At 40.8% G+C, this 16783-nt stretch overlaps 1 protein-coding gene across 1 annotated transcript; it reads left to right on the top strand.

The window, feature by feature from the left end:
• The first annotated feature begins 4795 nt into the window (after positions 1 to 4795).
• Positions 4796 to 16442, top strand: LOC120804042 (protein kinase C and casein kinase substrate in neurons protein 1-like). Its single transcript, XM_040153196.1, has 9 exons — positions 4796 to 4855; positions 7928 to 8084; positions 8268 to 8503; positions 10017 to 10172; positions 10915 to 11090; positions 12758 to 12878; positions 12965 to 13071; positions 13773 to 13969; positions 16229 to 16442. The coding sequence occupies exons 1-9, from the start codon at positions 4796 to 4798 to the stop codon at positions 16336 to 16338; spliced, it is 1320 nt and encodes a 439-aa protein (XP_040009130.1). The 3' UTR covers positions 16339 to 16442.
• The last annotated feature ends 341 nt before the right edge of the window (positions 16443 to 16783 follow it).

Here is a 16783-nt window from a genome sequence, read left to right as displayed (position 1 = left end):
TTACCAAAAAAAGATAAGAAGACACACCCTAATGCACCTATGTGGCGTCCCACCGTCATGCTGTCCTGTCAGTACATAACGTCATAATTACAGTTTCATGTCAACATCGTGTTCCTCTTCCCACCTTTTGTCTCTGTGTCTCACTCACCCTATCCGCTCCTTTGCTCTTCTTCCCTCCCCCTCTAAAGCTATTCAAGTGGCACACTGCAGGATTATCCCTCAGCCTCTGAGACATGCTGGTGTGGTCAGACTTATCGTCCTCTCTGGGTTCACTTTGGCCACAGAGGTCAAAGCTGCAAAAATAATATTTGTAACACATCCTTTACCGCTTAAAGTACCAGCCATATAAGCAGATATTTGAACCACAAAATCATACATCCGCGAGGAGTCTGTCATTTTACGGAGTTGTGTATGATTACAAATTTTGGGATTGTTTTTTCCTTTTTATTTTGCAATGATGGCGCCAACCATGGTAAGTGAATGTGCTCAAGATTTTTTTAGTTATTTACAAATGTGCAAAAGTTTGAAATATAGTTTTTTTTTTTGGTCAGCTTTGGAGAGAAAGAAAAGACTTTAAATTACACAAGGAATTGATTTTAAAGCAGCAAGTGTTTTGGTCAGTGAGACGGTTGTTTGTGGTTTCAAATTGAAAGATACAGTCAAATGGATAAACGTTTCTTGTACAGACCACCTATTATTTTTATAATTTACCTCTGTGTGCAATTTTTTGTGTGTGTTTCTTTGCATTACATACAGGCCAATTTCATTATTCTATCCTATTTATATCACATTTGTGTTGATAAACACTGAGTCATGTTAGAAACAGTACTCTGTCTTCACTATGACTTCCTCACCAGTTAATACACGGGGGAATGCGAAGTGTGTTCCCAGTCACTGAGGTGGATTGACCTCAATAACTGCAGTATAAGCCCCAGAATGCTTAACACTACCACCCACCCACCGTTATCGATCTTAAGGGACACACTAGACTCTCCCACCGTGGACCCAAACTGGGACTTCTCTGTGATGCATTCTCTCTCTGCTGCATCACCTATTCAACCAAGGCTGATGACATTTATCTCCACACTGTCCTTAAAAATAACAAACCAATCTGGATGTCACTACCATTTCTTTTGTTTTGTACATTTTGAATAATCTTTTTAGAAATTGAAAGCTTCTTCAGTTCTCACCCTTCGCCTTTACACCCACGTAAACGTGTACATATAATTATCCTCGCTGCAGAAATTTTTGGCTACAGTCTATCTCGACATTATACATTTGCTGAAATATGTGGATGGCTATCTGGGAATTATCTGGTTATTCCAAATGCTTTCTAAAGGTCATCGTGTGTTATGTTGGTTTAAGTGTACGAGTTTCGGTTAAACTGGCTGCTGGACACATCGGTTTTGTTGTGAGTTGGGATTCTGGCATGGTGCCGCAGCTTACCGGGCCTTGATGTCACTAGGTGTTCTAGTCACGGATGCCGAAGCTTAATGGACGACTAGGATAATGGGTCAGAGGCTTGACCAATGGTATTTGTTTGTTGCTGAGATTAAGAAATGCTACTTTAGAGCTGCTTAACTTTCTAACTGCATGAAGTTTTCTCGCATCATATAGTCGAGTATTTATGTCATAAAGCTTTCAGTGTGTTTTGTTTTTTTCTTCAAAAATGTCTTCAGTCAAATAGGTGTATCCATAATGCAGGTGCCTCGCAGTTCTGTTGTGTCTATGATCTGTATTTATTGAGGAGAGGGCGTCAGACTAATCTCCCCAGGCGGGAGCATTGTTGTCATCAACAATAGCAGCGAAGTTGCAGTTTTTCTCATGTTTGAATTCATACTGAATATGTAAAGAAAGAGCAGAACAAGTATAAGCTAGTTTGCTGACCTTACCTTCACACATCATTGCACGTGTCTTACTATAAGCATGTAATTGGTCTCTATTTGGTTATACATGAACATGTAGCGTAGACTACAAAACAAATGCTCATTATGCCTCAGTGGTTAGTTTGCCACAAGGGTGATTTTTAAAGGAATAGTTTGACCAATTAACCAAGCATAAAGATTGGAAAACCACGTCTTGTCCTTTTTACACTTTTGTTTTTGTACCAATTAATAAAATGGGATAAAACATGTTAATTAGAGAGCTTGAGAGGAGCTGGTAGGCAGATTCTACTACCGTTGGAAACAGCCCGACTACCTGTTTTCAATCTCTATGGTAAGCTAAACTGGCGTTAGCTGTAGCTTCGTATTTACCCTATAGACATGAGAGTGGTATCACTCCACTCATCTAACTCTCAGCAAGAAAGAGTATTTCCCAAAATGTCAAACTATTCCTTTATGAAACTCGTAATTTAAACAGGTAGTGTATGTCCTCAGGAATGAAAGAAAGATGTTTTGGAAGTTACGGGGGGTTGAGTCCTTTTCCGTAGCACAGGACAGTGATGTAATTGGAGTCTCTTTATTGTCAGGAATTGTATTCAGAGGCACCAGGTATGGATTACATACCCGGCTCTTTAATTTGTACAGCAGGTTGTTGGAGTGGTTGACGTGTCTCCTCAGTGTTGGATTTAAAGAAAGGGATCATGTCGCTATTTTCAAGAATTACTTAATTAGTTAGGGATTACTGAAGGTGTGCTGCCCAACTGATGTGGAGTCACACATTCTTTGGAAGGTCCTACAGGGTGTACAAATGCAGGACCTATCGTGCACCTGCATAATGTCACATTCACTTTGTTTTGTTTGCGCTGTACACGACTGATAATGATTTACAGTATAGGTCTGAATTAGGACATAATCGCTCAATCATTGGATTAGTAAAAACCTCACTATTCCTCCGTGTCCTGTGAAATGTTTTTCCTGTGAAGAGTTACAGTATATTCAGTTGTCAGTTGTATCAAACACTGTAGCTCAGATAGAGGGCACAAAAAACATTGCAGCTTTTTTTCCTCAGAGTCTTGGAGCCCTCTTTTCATAAAAAAAGATGAATTACTAGAAAAATACTGATGAAATCATGAAATCATATAAATCATGAAGCAGTTCTTTGGCATTTTGTGTCGCACCAGCACAGAGCGCACTCGTGAAAATAGCCACCGTCTGAAAGCCATGACTGTTCAGAGCCCCTGGTGGTGGCCGGTGACCACGGCCTATGATAAAACACAGCTCGGCTCAATCCGTCAGTGCTGTGTAGAAAACGCTGACCCAGCTGGACCAGATTGCCTGTTCTGCAGCTGAAACCAGAACCAATCACACATGGTACATTTTGTTGTCTGTTCCCCAGGCGGGTATGAAATCACAGAGCACAGAGCTGCGTCTAAAACTACTTTCCCTTCAAAAGCCGACCTTGTAGTTTCAGGACTCTTATTTTTCTCACAAAGGCAATTATGTTGTTATGTTGTGTATAAGAAAACCGTGGCCCGGCTAGTTCAAACTGAGCGTGACGCAGAAAGTCATTGTTCATGACTCATTTCAGGGATGAAGGTTGTGGCAGGAATTAATCTGCACTTGACTGCAGAGGGAGGTGGAAGGATGCAGCATGGAGGACATGAAATATTTGAACAAAATATTCACTGTCATGCTGCAGACTGGAGAGTGACGACTCAGTTTATAATCTAAAATGGCCACGTATCGTCCTTCATCTGCACTGACCTATCTAGCACACTTAACTAACACTTAATCTGGACTTTGCATACTAAGAATCAATCATTGACTCTGTGCTTTTAATAGTACTTTTTTCTTGATTCTTTATCATTTTAATTAAAAGCTATAATTTTGCAGTGCTGGACCGTGTGCAGAATTAGATAATGACCACAATCAACTGCATTTAATTACAAAAACCAAGAAACCATGTCAGAGTAGGAACATTATCAACAAAGCCTCATTATTATTAGGCACATGCGGTATATTGCATTGTTATATGGTTGTTGCAGTGCAATGGAGAGCTCTCCGTCAAGGGAGAAGCATTAGTCAAGTGAGGAAAATGGATTAGGCTTCAAACAGAGTTCGATACCAATATAGCGTCTGGCAGTCTCTTCTCTTTTAACCTTGGTGGTAACATATCGACCAGACGTCAAACAAATAAATATAAATCACCTTAAATGCTGGAGGAAATCCAGCAGGAACTGTGTCCTGTAGCTTTACAGAGTAATAGGCGATTAAACCACATCATTAATGGACATCTGTAGGCGCATGTTGGTCTTGTTTTATCATGTGTGGCTCCATTCTGTTTTGGTGTCGCAGTTACATGATACTATGTTTACACACAAGGTGCGTTTTTGGGCTGCTGTACTTTGGGACGGTGCGTGTCTACCACGTGCATTGTGTGTGTCTGTGTGTGTGTGTGTGTGTGTGTGTGTGTGTGTGTGTGTGCGTGTGTGTGTGTGTGTGTGTGTGTGTGTGTGTGTGTGTGTGTGGTTCAGCTTTCTTTCAGATGCAATGTGTCAAAAGGATTCAGGGTCAGAGCTGTGGGATGCGCCACACTCTCTGGTGTCTTTTCTAGGACACGCCAATATAAGATGCCCCTTCTCATTCCTCGGGGCAAGGCGCTGTATGCATGGCGAAGGATCCTATTTTTATCGAACTATTATAAACGTCTCAAATAGAAAACCCTCACACTGAAAGGTTTCCTCTGGTTGCCAGGGAAAATAGCCACATTGCTAGCGTTACACATAGTTCCTGTATCTGTGTAATGTTACTGTCTCACACTGATGTTCTCTTTGTCTCCCAGTGCATGAGGAACCCAGCTCTGCAGCAGAGGACAGCTTTAGTCATTACAGTGCTTTGCCACATCCAGGAAAATGTCTGGCTCCTACGATGAAAGTGCAGGTGTTGACGACACCATGGACAGCTTCTGGGAGGTAAAGAGACACCGTCACATCTGCTCTGATGGCTTTCCAGCCTGCAACACAAGCCCTCACCTTCTCCTTGACTTGCATTGATTGGGGCCCAGAAATCCAGCAGATTCCCCCCTGGAACCGTGAAAATGAGATTACTGTCATTAGGTTTTTAGAAGGAAATTTGTCTCAGAAGTCGTAATGATGTTGTTTGATACCCATCGAGGGTCACTTCACCTGACACTGCTATCCACATCTGAGGCATTACAGACTGCGGAAAAAAACAATTTAAGCGTGGCTTTACACTTTAAAAAGAGCGTTTGTCGCCTGTTGCTGTCTTGCCAAGAGTTAGACGCGAAGACAGATACCACTCTAATATCTGTCCATTAAATATGAAGGCAGCAAAATCTGCCTTGTTTTCACACTTGGATCCTTGTAATGATTCAACACATGAGATGTAATGTGTTAATTAAAAGGTTTAAAGGTGCTCGTTAGCAGATTTTGAGCTAAGCTAGCTGATTCAAGTCTTTATGCAATGCTAAGCTCACCAGCTCCTGTACAAAGAAGCGTATTTTCCAGAGTGTCTAACTTTTGCTTTAAATTAAATGCTATTCAAACATGGCCTGATTAGGAATTCCTCCACCTCATTAGGCAGAAGTGCAGCTAACAAACCATTATGTGAATGGAAAGTTGTAGTGTCTTTATTTTTGGTCAAAGTGCTAAAAAAAAATCTGCAAATTTAGTAAAAGTGCACAAGCTGTAACTTCTCTTTGGTTCTATCCAGACTATAATACATAGTATCCACTTGTCAGCAGTGTCTGTAAAGCTCACTGGTGTGACTCATTCAGCTTTAAAAAAGAAAGAAAGTTTGTTTGGAACAAAAAAGAAAGGAAACTGAAGAGTAATGACAGTAATTAACACACTCTTGCATTATTCTTGCATTATTCTCATGTTCTTATCTTGTTTTTCCCCATTCTCTTTGTAAGAGTGGCTAATGAAGCCCATTCCTATCAGGAAAAAGTACATGTAAAGTTTAGATAAAAAAAATAGAAATGCTCATAGTAAGTCAAAAATATAAGCTATAAATTCAAATAAATTACTCTTTTGTGGCCCAAGTTACTTGGACTTGGGCTTATTTACATTTTAAGCATGTCTTACTTTTTGTTTCTTTTTCTCCTGGAAGTAATGAGCTTAATTAATCATTCCCACTAAGAAAAACTTAAGGCGGGCTACGACAAAAATGAATTTAATTATTTTTCAAAAGTATACATCCATGTTCTCACAATGCAAGAATTATTTTTCTGGTGTGAATGGGCTTCCAACATTCACCTGAATTATTTGGACCAAACTAAATGATGAATGGGTTGAATCATCATTATTTCTTTGTTCCCAGTTTGACAACAAAAATGTTCCCTGTCTCCGTCTGTTATTTAAGAGAATGCTCCATTTCTTGCATGAATTGTAAATCATATTTGTTGTAGATTGTGTCAGGATACATTACGACAATTGTGAACATCAGATAAATTATATCCATCTTCACTTGTGCTGAAATGCTGTGTGCGTGCGTGTGCGTGCGTGCGTGCGTGTGTGTGCGTGTGTGTGCGCATTTCAAACCCACCAAATTAGCGTTAATGAATTCCCGCAGTACAGAGCCTTCTTTGTTTTCTGGCTCTTAGCCACAGAGAAACAGACAAAGAGCCTCAGTCAGCAGCCACTCTGAGGTGGCCTTTCACCACATGCACCTGCCTATATCCTCTGTATACTAGCAACAGAGCTCGGGTCGACCTATAGCTTAGAAGTGCCAGAAAAATGCTTTATTCTCAAGGTTTTGTCATCAGAAACATTGATATTTGATACAACTGATCTGAGAAACACTATCAAACTTAATATAACCATGATATAATCACCCCTCTGTTGATATACGGTGCAAATACAACAGCTCAGGTGTGTTTTCATATTTAGAACCAGTCCACCTGCGTTGTTGTTGTTGGTGTGACTCGGCAGTCTGTCACACAGGCCAAAACTCATACCGTCACACACCTGTCTCACTGCTTCCCTGCGGCTCTCTGGTCTCAAACAGTAACCACACATGCGTGCTCATGTCAGGACCAATCAGAGTGCGGCTCTGCAGCCAGCGTACACATCAGACATGCTTGTGTCTGTATGATGGTGTATAAGACTGCACGTATTTACAGTGTATACATGCCAAGTCTGTGGTTTCTATGTATTTCTCTCTCTGCCTCGTTGTCTATCCCTGAGAATCTGTCTGCCTGCATTACACCACTCAAGAGGATTAAAGCGGTCACAGTTTTGTACACACACACACACACACGCGCCCGCACACACACACACAACTCACTCACATCCATGCACAAACACGAGCCCATGTCATTGCATAACTACACATGCACAGGCACGAGCAACCCTCCCCCCACCCCAGCGCACTACCCTCCCTTCATCATGCACCATGAGCTCACGCCCCCTGCAGGCACTGAAGAGGCGGAGCCACACATCCTGGCATTGCTTTTTTTTTTTTAAGGAGGTCTCACTTAAGGTGGCGAGATCTAAAAGAAAATTCAGCAATTTTGACAGGAATTAACTCTGAATGCTGGTATGTTTGACTCAGTAGGATTAACAGAAAAGGTACGCAGCTTTGTTACCTTTATTCATTTTTACTCAACTTCTTTCATTAGAGCAAGACCTAACTGCAACTGCAGTACAATTAGCATTAAAATATAAAATGATTAGTGAGTAATAAACCCTCATTTGGTCATATACCTAATGTAAATAATAAATCTGTAGATACCTAAAATCCAAATTAAAAAATTATTCAAAATTAGCTCATAATATATTTTTTATTTTTGGATTTGCTATAGCAACTACATTTAATACTCTACCAACTTATTATAGACTCATACTGAAATCACATTCAAACTCCTCATATTTTGTCAGTAAATAGTATACGGTGTATCATGATACATTTCCCTCACTGATATAAAAATATGCTTTTTGTTAGTCTATATTTGTAGCAGATATGCACAGACTGATTTTTTGCGAGTCGCTCCCTTTAACCCATTTGTCCGTCTCTGTTCTCAGGTGGGGAACTACAAACGTGCTGTCAAGAGATTTGATGACGGCCACCGGCTCTGCAATGACCTGATGGGCTGCCTGCAGGAACGTGCCAAGATAGAAAAAGCCTACGGTGATCAGCTAACTGCCTGGTCCAAGAGATGGAGACAGCTTATTGAGAAAGGTCAGCTTTTGGGGAAGGGTCAATAAAATAAATAGCTCAACAAATGAATGTACTTTACACTGGCTTTCAGTTTGCCAAAGCTCAGTTTGCACAGTTTGATGTTTGCTTTCTGGTACTATTTGACTGAGGAATATTGCACAAAGTTTTTTATTTTGAAGGAGTCGTTGATTTTTCGGTTCTCAGGCCCACAGTACGGCTCCGTGGAGAGAGCCTGGTTGGCTGTGATGACCGAGGCAGAGAAGGTGAGTGAGATGCACCAAGAGGTGAAGAACAACCTGCTGAACGACGACGTCGAGAAAGTGAAGAACTGGCAGAAGGAAGCGTATCACAAGCAAATGATCGGAGGCTTCAAAGAGGCCAAGGAGGCGGAGGAAGGCTTCAAGAAGGCTCAGAAACCGTGGGCCAAAAAGCTCAAGGAGGTAAGGGGGAATGAAACACATTCCATTATCGTGATTGTCCCTGGTAAAATACAACAGGTTGTAGGAATGTGAGTAAGAATGCCTCGAATGTAAGACATAAATGAGCTGTTTACTGCTTCTCTCTAGATCACACCATCTACTTGTGATGCTGTTGTGTTGCTTTGTGTCCAGCTATGTCACAGCAACACTGTAATCTCTCCTCACTCATCTGTCTCTCTCCACTATTTTGGGACATTTCGTGAAATGGCCAGCTAGCTAAGCTCAGCACAAAGCCTCGAAAAGGAGATACAGTTACCCTGGCTCTCTCCAAAGGCAATAAAAAATCCCCCAAAATCCATCATCCAAAATCCAATCCACCTCCAAAGTTCGCTAATTATCAGGTTACACCTCGTCTTTCATTCATCTTACCAAAAAATGAAGTCTAAGAAGGAGAAGTTGTGGTTTTGGGGGGTTGTATTCTGGACTACTTCCTGGCCAGGGCGGTAAATTCCTATTTACCGACCAATAATTTGCCCATTAATATTGATCGATACTCACTCATGTTGGTATCAATACTTTTTGGATTAATCTACCCCACCATAGTATTTCCCAAAATGTCAAACCATTTCTTTAAACTTAAAATTATAAATAAAGCAAAAGCAGAAAGCAGAAATTCAATAAATAAAGCAACACCAGGTCCCACTAGCCTTTGAAGTCATTTTTAAACCCATGGTTTTGATTTAAGTAGAATTTCTGTCTTATTTCTATAATATTGGACGGTCTGGTTTTACTTAATGAATGTCAGAACAGCAGAGAAGCAGGCTGTACTAATGCTGGAGCTTCTCCATGACACTGCACCACTGCCAGTCTAACCACCATGGCTGCACCCGTGGTGGTTATACCGGCGCGTTTCCGTAATTCACAGCTATGAGCCCTTCATTTAAACACGATTCATTAATATGCAATGTTTCAAATAAAACACTCAACAGAGTCAGTCACTAACTAAGTCTTGATTTTCAGCTGGGGGACACACTTTGTGGATCCTGACTTCACTGCCTAAAACTGTTGGTAGAGCTCTGTCTGTGTTCAAGGTTGAATTTTCCCTTCATTTGGGGCTTTTGAAGAGCTGCTTGGGTCCAACTACCTCAGGATGGCTCCGTGTGATGTTAGAGAACTTAGACAAGGGCTTAGACCCCCAGCAGATGCAGATCTGACTTTTCTTGACTCTACATGGTAAACATGAATTCCCTTCCTGGGCACCGACACTGACTCACACAAATTATGTCATCCACTGCGAGACTGGAGCAAATAGTAACAGTGCTGTATGTTTGTACTCACTTTGGTCTTTTATCCTAAATAACAAAAAGGACGTTATTATAGGTGTGTAGATATAGTGATCACTATAAAATGGAGTGTCCTGTCAGGTCAACGTCTTTCCCACTTTGAGGTGAGAAGATGTGATTCCCTTATGTTCCTTTGGTCAGATCAAATCATGTATTTGAGATACTGAGAATCTGAGTGTTTGGACACACAGATGGAGACAGCTAAGAAAGGATACCACATGGCCTGCAAGGAGGAGAAGCTGGCTGCAACCCGAGAGGCCAACGGCAAGACCGAGGCTTCTGTCACACCAGACCAGCAGAAGAAACTCCACGAGAAAGTGGACAAATGCAAACAGGATTCACAGAAGGTGACAAAAAGACCGGGAATCAAATAAACAGCTCAAAGTCTTTTATTTCTTTTTTTTAATTTGAGGTCAAGGACAAACTCAAGTTAAAATGAAGATTGCTGCGTAGAAGATTGTGTTCTCTGTTCAGAAAACACAAGCAAATACACACAACTACATACATCTAAAATATACTTGTATACTTATATATTTATGTAAACACAAATATTGAGCATATTTTTTTGGTACTTTCTTCAGTGGATGATACATAAGCGTCTCTGCAAAAAGACCACAGAGTATCATCGTGTCGTATCTTACTGGTCCAGGCTCTTTCTGGTGACCTGGCAGGGCTTTAAACGGCTATTGATTAAGCTAATGGATCAGATTTTGGACTTATTCTTATTTAAGTGAACAGTTTGTAGTGTTAAGCAAATATTATGTTGTGATTGATGTACTCATCGTGAAGGGAAGCGTGGTTTTATTACATTTTTAAATCACATATTCGGTTGTGGGAACAGATATTTAGTTGTACAAAATAGTCACAGCATCATTAAAACCCTTTCAAAAATGAGTTGTAGTGCAAGCTACATTAAAAGGCCAATTGAGTATTTTTGCGGGGCATATAAATTAGGGATCAGTGTACTTACAGTATATCAAGTTCCAAATAAGAATAAGCTAATTATTAAATTGGGCATGATAATTAAATCATGATGGTTGTTTCTAGCCAATTCACTTATCTGTTTTTTTTTCTGTTTTTCTGTCGAAGGCTAAAGAAAAGTATGAGAAGTCTCTGGAGGAGCTGAACAAGTGCACCCCGCAGTACATGGAGAGCATGGAGCAGGTGTTTGACCAGTGCCAACAGCATGAGGTCAAGAGGCTGACCTTCCTCAAGGAGGCCTTGCTGGACATCAAACGCCACCTTAACCTCACCGAGAACCAAAGGTTAGTCCGGCTGAGGGAGCCAGTTTTGTTTAGGCTTCAGAGAGCGGCTGTTTCACTCTGACACATGATACTGCATGAGTGGTAAAAACAGCACTTACAGATTTTTCATCTTAGTGTTTTATATATTGATTTGACCCAATTTTGTTCTACTGTATAGTCTTCAGCTTTTACCACCATCTCTGTATATTTTCTATATCTCCCCTACTGTAAATGTATATATCATTTCACTCCACTAAATTGACATTATATAGAATGTACAGTAAATTACCATCCACCATGTGTACATGCATCGCGGGCAATGAATTCCTAGAGCTGGATTATATACCTTTGCTTTTTATCAAAAATAATCACAATGCAAACATATTTATAATAGATTAGTTTGATTTGTTGTGTCACGTTCAGTACAGTTCACTTCGAATTGATTAATCTCAACACACTTCCCAACCAGGCATACGTTTCTCGTTTGCGTTCAGACTCACGGCACTAATTAACTGATGATTCAGTCGATGACATTTCGGCCAAACTGAATTTTACTCAGAGTGAAGGCTTGTCATACTCTGGGCTGTTTTTAACTTCCATGTTACAGCAAAGCTGGCACCCGTGGCAAAGTGATTATCGTGCTCTTTAACCAAACCTGCCATCTTCGGTTGTCCTGGATCAGTCAGGCTGCTCAGAGTGTAGAGTACTGCACTCTAGTTCGTCTTGGCTGGCTTCATCCTTCATCCTTCACCTTTGATTTGATTCTTTTCAGCCATTTCACACCCATGTTGCCTCGAATGACGGGGTATTGGGGGAAACATTTGTACTCTTAGAAACGGTTTTTGTGGGCGTCCGTAGTGCGTTACATAGAATAAGACGAGACAAACCCAAGCATTTTAATTTTAAGTAGTTTTCATTTTATTTATCGCTGAGTCCAGAGCTCTTTCCTGGGAAAAAAAAGGCAGTTCAGGTGTTCCACGAGCTTATATTCGCTATTTAAAGATTCACAAATTAAATATTTTTAAATGGTCCTCCCGCGTAACTGAATAAAGCTTCAGATTATCATCTCCAGAGAGTCATGTGCTCCACTATTAGGAGTTATGTCACTGCCCTTTGAAATGCCTTATGAAATCTTATTGCTTAATTTACTGTTTCAAAAACACGCTGTGGCTCACTTCTTCATCCCTACACGGCCTCCATTTGGTTCATATTCCAGCCTTGGGAAAAAAAGAAAAAACCACTTGGATGATGTAGGTGTTTGTGCTTCATTTTACCAGAGACTAGGGGTAAAAAAAGGTTTATCTTACTGCGTCAGCGTAGACCAGAGTAAAATCCAGACATATTGCTTTATCCTGTATATTAGGTAATAAAACTAGAAGGTGAATGTGCCCTTTTAATCTATTATACATTGCAATGATTTAAGAAGACCATGACAGCATAATAATATCCTTATTCATGGCTGGGATTTATTCAGGCCAAATACTTCAGCTGCTGAGGGCTGCAGCTTCAGCAGAAAACTCATGGAGACACTTCAGACTTGTCATGACCCAATGTTGGATCCATCTCAACCCAGAATTTGAACTACACTGTAGGTTCTGTTGCCAAATTGGCAGCCCCCCCAACACCCCACCCCCAGATCCCTTCTGGCACTTTAACTGTCACTATCTGTTCCATTTTCCTCTCCTCAGCTATGCCACAATATACAGAGAACTGGAGCGTACGATCCTGGCCGCAAACACACAAGAGGATCTGAAGTGGTTCAGCAACAACCACGGCCCTGGGATGCATATGAACTGGCCTGCATTTGAGGTACATCATCAAACCCTCAAACAAAAACATAATAAACTCTCTTCTTTTACCACTATTCATTTGTTTCATTTCTCTCTCCTTGCCAGGAATACAACCCAGACCAGGCCAGTGCTCCTCCAAAGAAGAAGAAACCAGATGGAGCCCCACCCACTCCGAGCACCGACCATGTGGCTCCACCTGGTGATCGTAGCAGGTTAGTTCAAGGAATCTATTGTTTACAATCACAAACATCATATTTAAACACTGAATCAAATCTTATCATAATATTGTAAGAAGAGACAAATATGTATTTTTATTTTAATATTAACTCTTAAAGGATAAGATGCTGTTGATACTGATATTTGCATTTTTATCAACAAATCTCACAAACTGACCAAAACCGTCCACTTTTCACTAAGTTCCCACTTCTCTGCCCTGTCTGTAGCGCTCCTCCCAAGCCCATTGGTTCTTACTGAAGACAAGCATCTTTAAAAAACGTTTCACAATTACGAACCTTTATTTTCCTGCGCCGCAGTTTTTCCTAAATTGTACTCAAACAGGAGTAAATAGTGTATTCGTTGGGGACTATTTTCAGCTGCAGATTTTGCATGCTAGTGAGTAACGGCAACAGCAAGATGGTGTAGGTGGGACTGATTCAAAATAAACGTAAATGCCCTTGTGCATCCTGATAAAGGAACACATCTTCCAGTTTTCAATTGTTTTTGGACAACAGTGAAGGTCCATGGCACGGGGGAACAAGCTATAAAAACAACACTTGATAGTAAAATCAATTCAGTTTTGACCTTCTCAATGGACTTGTAACAAAAAGAAAAATATAGGAAAAAAGGCTTTTAGTCTTATGCTTTGGGGTCGCCGATCATCAACTCTTGCCCCTGCGTTTTCTCTCACCTCCAGTGTGAGCAGCTATGATAAGAATCAAGCTTACTCGACTGAATGGTCCGACGACGAGCAGCCCGCTGCATACTCCGGCAACGAAAATGGTGGGAACGGGAATTCATTTGAAGATGACTCCAGCACCGGGAAAGGGGTCCGCGTACGCGCTCTCTATGACTATGAGGGCCAAGAACAGGATGAGCTCTCCTTCAAAGCAGGTAATTAGCAGTGAGCACATGACACAGGATAAATGTTTTTTTTTCTTTTTTCGACTATCATGCAGCTAAGCTCACGTGTACTCATTAACTTATTACCTCATTAAGGCATAAAGGGCCTGGGACACCGTAGGCAGGAGTTTTAGAATAATATGACCAACTGTAGCATGACCCAGGTGGTCAAAAATCACCAGCTCTGTTCTGATTTCTATTCTAAGGCTCCCTTCCTCTTTAGAAGATAGTAGTGATTAGTCGATAATGGCCACATGGAAAACAAATTGCAGGCGCGTGCCACCAATCAACACAAGCTCCTGGGGAAGTGCTCTGAAAAAGTGCTTTAGAGTCCAACACGGTGGCATGACTAACAATTTAAAGACGAGCTCCGCATGGGAAAATAACTATGACAGAAGCCGCAGCTGTGCATCTTCATCTTGTTTCCACATGCTATTTTTAACCTCACAGTTTGAGATAAGGTGTGTTTAGATGAATTTTTTTAGGGCTTAGGTTTAGGTTTAGGGCTTTCTGGCAATGCCCGGAGGGAGTCTTTAAAGACTTCTTTCATACCTGCATGCAAATGAGCGTTTCTTAGTGTTTTGTTTTGTTTTGTTTTGTTTTGTTGTTTTTTAAGTTTTAAGTTAAACGTGCCCTGTGGAGTTTTCTTGTAAATAAACAAAAGATACATTTACATTCAGTGCTCCTCACCAAAATGCATTATGTGAATCCTTGAGGCCTAATAAACAAGTTGAATACATATTTTTCCTCAGAAAACATTTGCAAAGCTGATTTTTTTTTCTTTTTTTTTCTTTTTCTTTTTGGTTTGTGTTTCCTTGCTAGTAGTCTTCTTCTTCTTCCCTGCAATTTGCAGGCATATGCCACCTGTAGATCAGTGGAATAATGTGAGGCATTTGGCAGGAACTGTATTGCGTCACCCCTGTGCCTGTGCGTGTCCATGTGGGTCCTCGTGCACATGCACACGATCAAACAAAACAGGGACTCACACATAAAAACAGTGTCCCATGGATTTAGTTTGGGTCAAAAACACATTTTCTCCACCTTGATTATGGGGTGAAACGGGGTCGGCACAGCCTAATGAAATTCAAGTCAGTGGAATTTGTTAGACATGGGAAAACTTAAAATTGAAAGTAAACTGGAAATCTGCATGGCTGTACCAACCCTGGTTTGCAGTTATCATTAAGGACACTGGAGTCGTTTTGGAGAATTTGGTGATTTCACCATCCATTCATTAACTATACCACTTATCCTTTGAGGGTCACGGGGGGGGGTCCCGAGCCAATCCCAGCTGACATTGGGCGGGAGGTGAGGTACACCCTGGACGGGTCTGGAGTTGACATTCTACAATTTAAAAAATAACGCTTAATGGTTATTTTTATAGGCTGATTCCAGTATATTCTACACTCAGTATCTTAACATTTGCCCACTTTTAAACCAAGAAGAACAATAAAAGAAAGGTTTTAAGTATTTTCCCACTACAGTTTGATTCCTGACAGGAGACTATATGGAAGACATTTAAACAGCATTTAGACCATTTACAATATTCACTTAAAAGGAGAGATTCAGCATTTTTTTGAAATACACACATTTGCTTTCTTGCCAAGAGTTACATGAGTAGATCAATACCGCTCTCTTTTCTGTAAGCTAAATGTGTAGCTAATACCAGCAGGTGGTTAGCTAGCTTTGCACAAAGGTATCCCAAAGTAACCAAATCCACCTACCAGCATCTCTAAAGCTCGCTAATTCACAGATTATATCTCATTTGTTTAATCTGTACAAAAAACGGTGTAAACATGACAAGTTGTGGTCTCCCAGGGGCTTAGGTGCCGGACTATTTCTTGGAACACCTCCTGTTTCCAGTCTTGATGCTGAGATAAACTAATCAGCTGCTGGCGCTATTTTCATATTTACTATACAGCCACGGATCTAACCCTCCCAAAAATGTCAAACGGTTTCTTAAACTGAGTAGATAAAAAAAATTTTGAACATTCAAAATAATTAATAAATATTTTTGTTGTTCACCCCAATTTTACTGGGAGTGAGGAAGACTTTGACTCACGGCCTCAGTATTTCTGACATACAAGCTATGATACAGTACAAAAACAGACACTACATCGGTATGTATCATATAAAAATCTGGAGAGCATCAATCAGCAGAAATGTGGAGCGGTATTTTCAAATGATTTAGATTCACACTCACTATTTGACACAAGACTGCGTGTTGACTAAGGAGTCCTGTCTCCTTCACAGGCGATGAACTGACCAAGACTGAGGATGAAGATGAGCAAGGCTGGTGTAGAGGTCGCTTGGACAACGGCCGAGAGGGACTGTACCCGGCCAATTACGTCGAGCCAATCTAGGCACGTTACTGGACAAGGACAAGCCATTGGAGGCAGCTTGAACTGTCCCGTCCAATTGCACCGCACATAGCCAGAGACTTAAGAGCAACACATCCCTTGCCCAACAGATGCGCCAAGCAGTCTTGCCTAAATAAAAACTTAGTAACCTAAAAGACAATATATCAGTATAATATATTTTATCCAGCCATTTGGGGTGGGTGGACTTAGACATTTAAAAACAGGAGCAGCAGTTATTCCAGTATATACACACTCAACCACAACATCATGAAAGTGCAGGAACACATTGCTTCTCTGTGTAGCTGTATTTAACATATAATGCAGCTTATTTAAACTTGCAGTATACTGCAGTCTGTTCCCTTGTGAAAATGGGAAGAGAATATAATCAGTTACACCCATTCAACAATGACGAGCTTCTCTAACCTGCATTGTGTATATACAGTGTGAT

This window comes from Xiphias gladius, chromosome 18 (assembly GCF_016859285.1).
Source record: "Xiphias gladius isolate SHS-SW01 ecotype Sanya breed wild chromosome 18, ASM1685928v1, whole genome shotgun sequence".
Classification (NCBI taxonomy): domain Eukaryota; kingdom Metazoa; phylum Chordata; class Actinopteri; order Istiophoriformes; family Xiphiidae; genus Xiphias; species Xiphias gladius.
The sequence above is the reverse complement of the archived record's forward strand: the minus strand, read 5'-3'. Positions and strand labels throughout refer to the sequence as shown.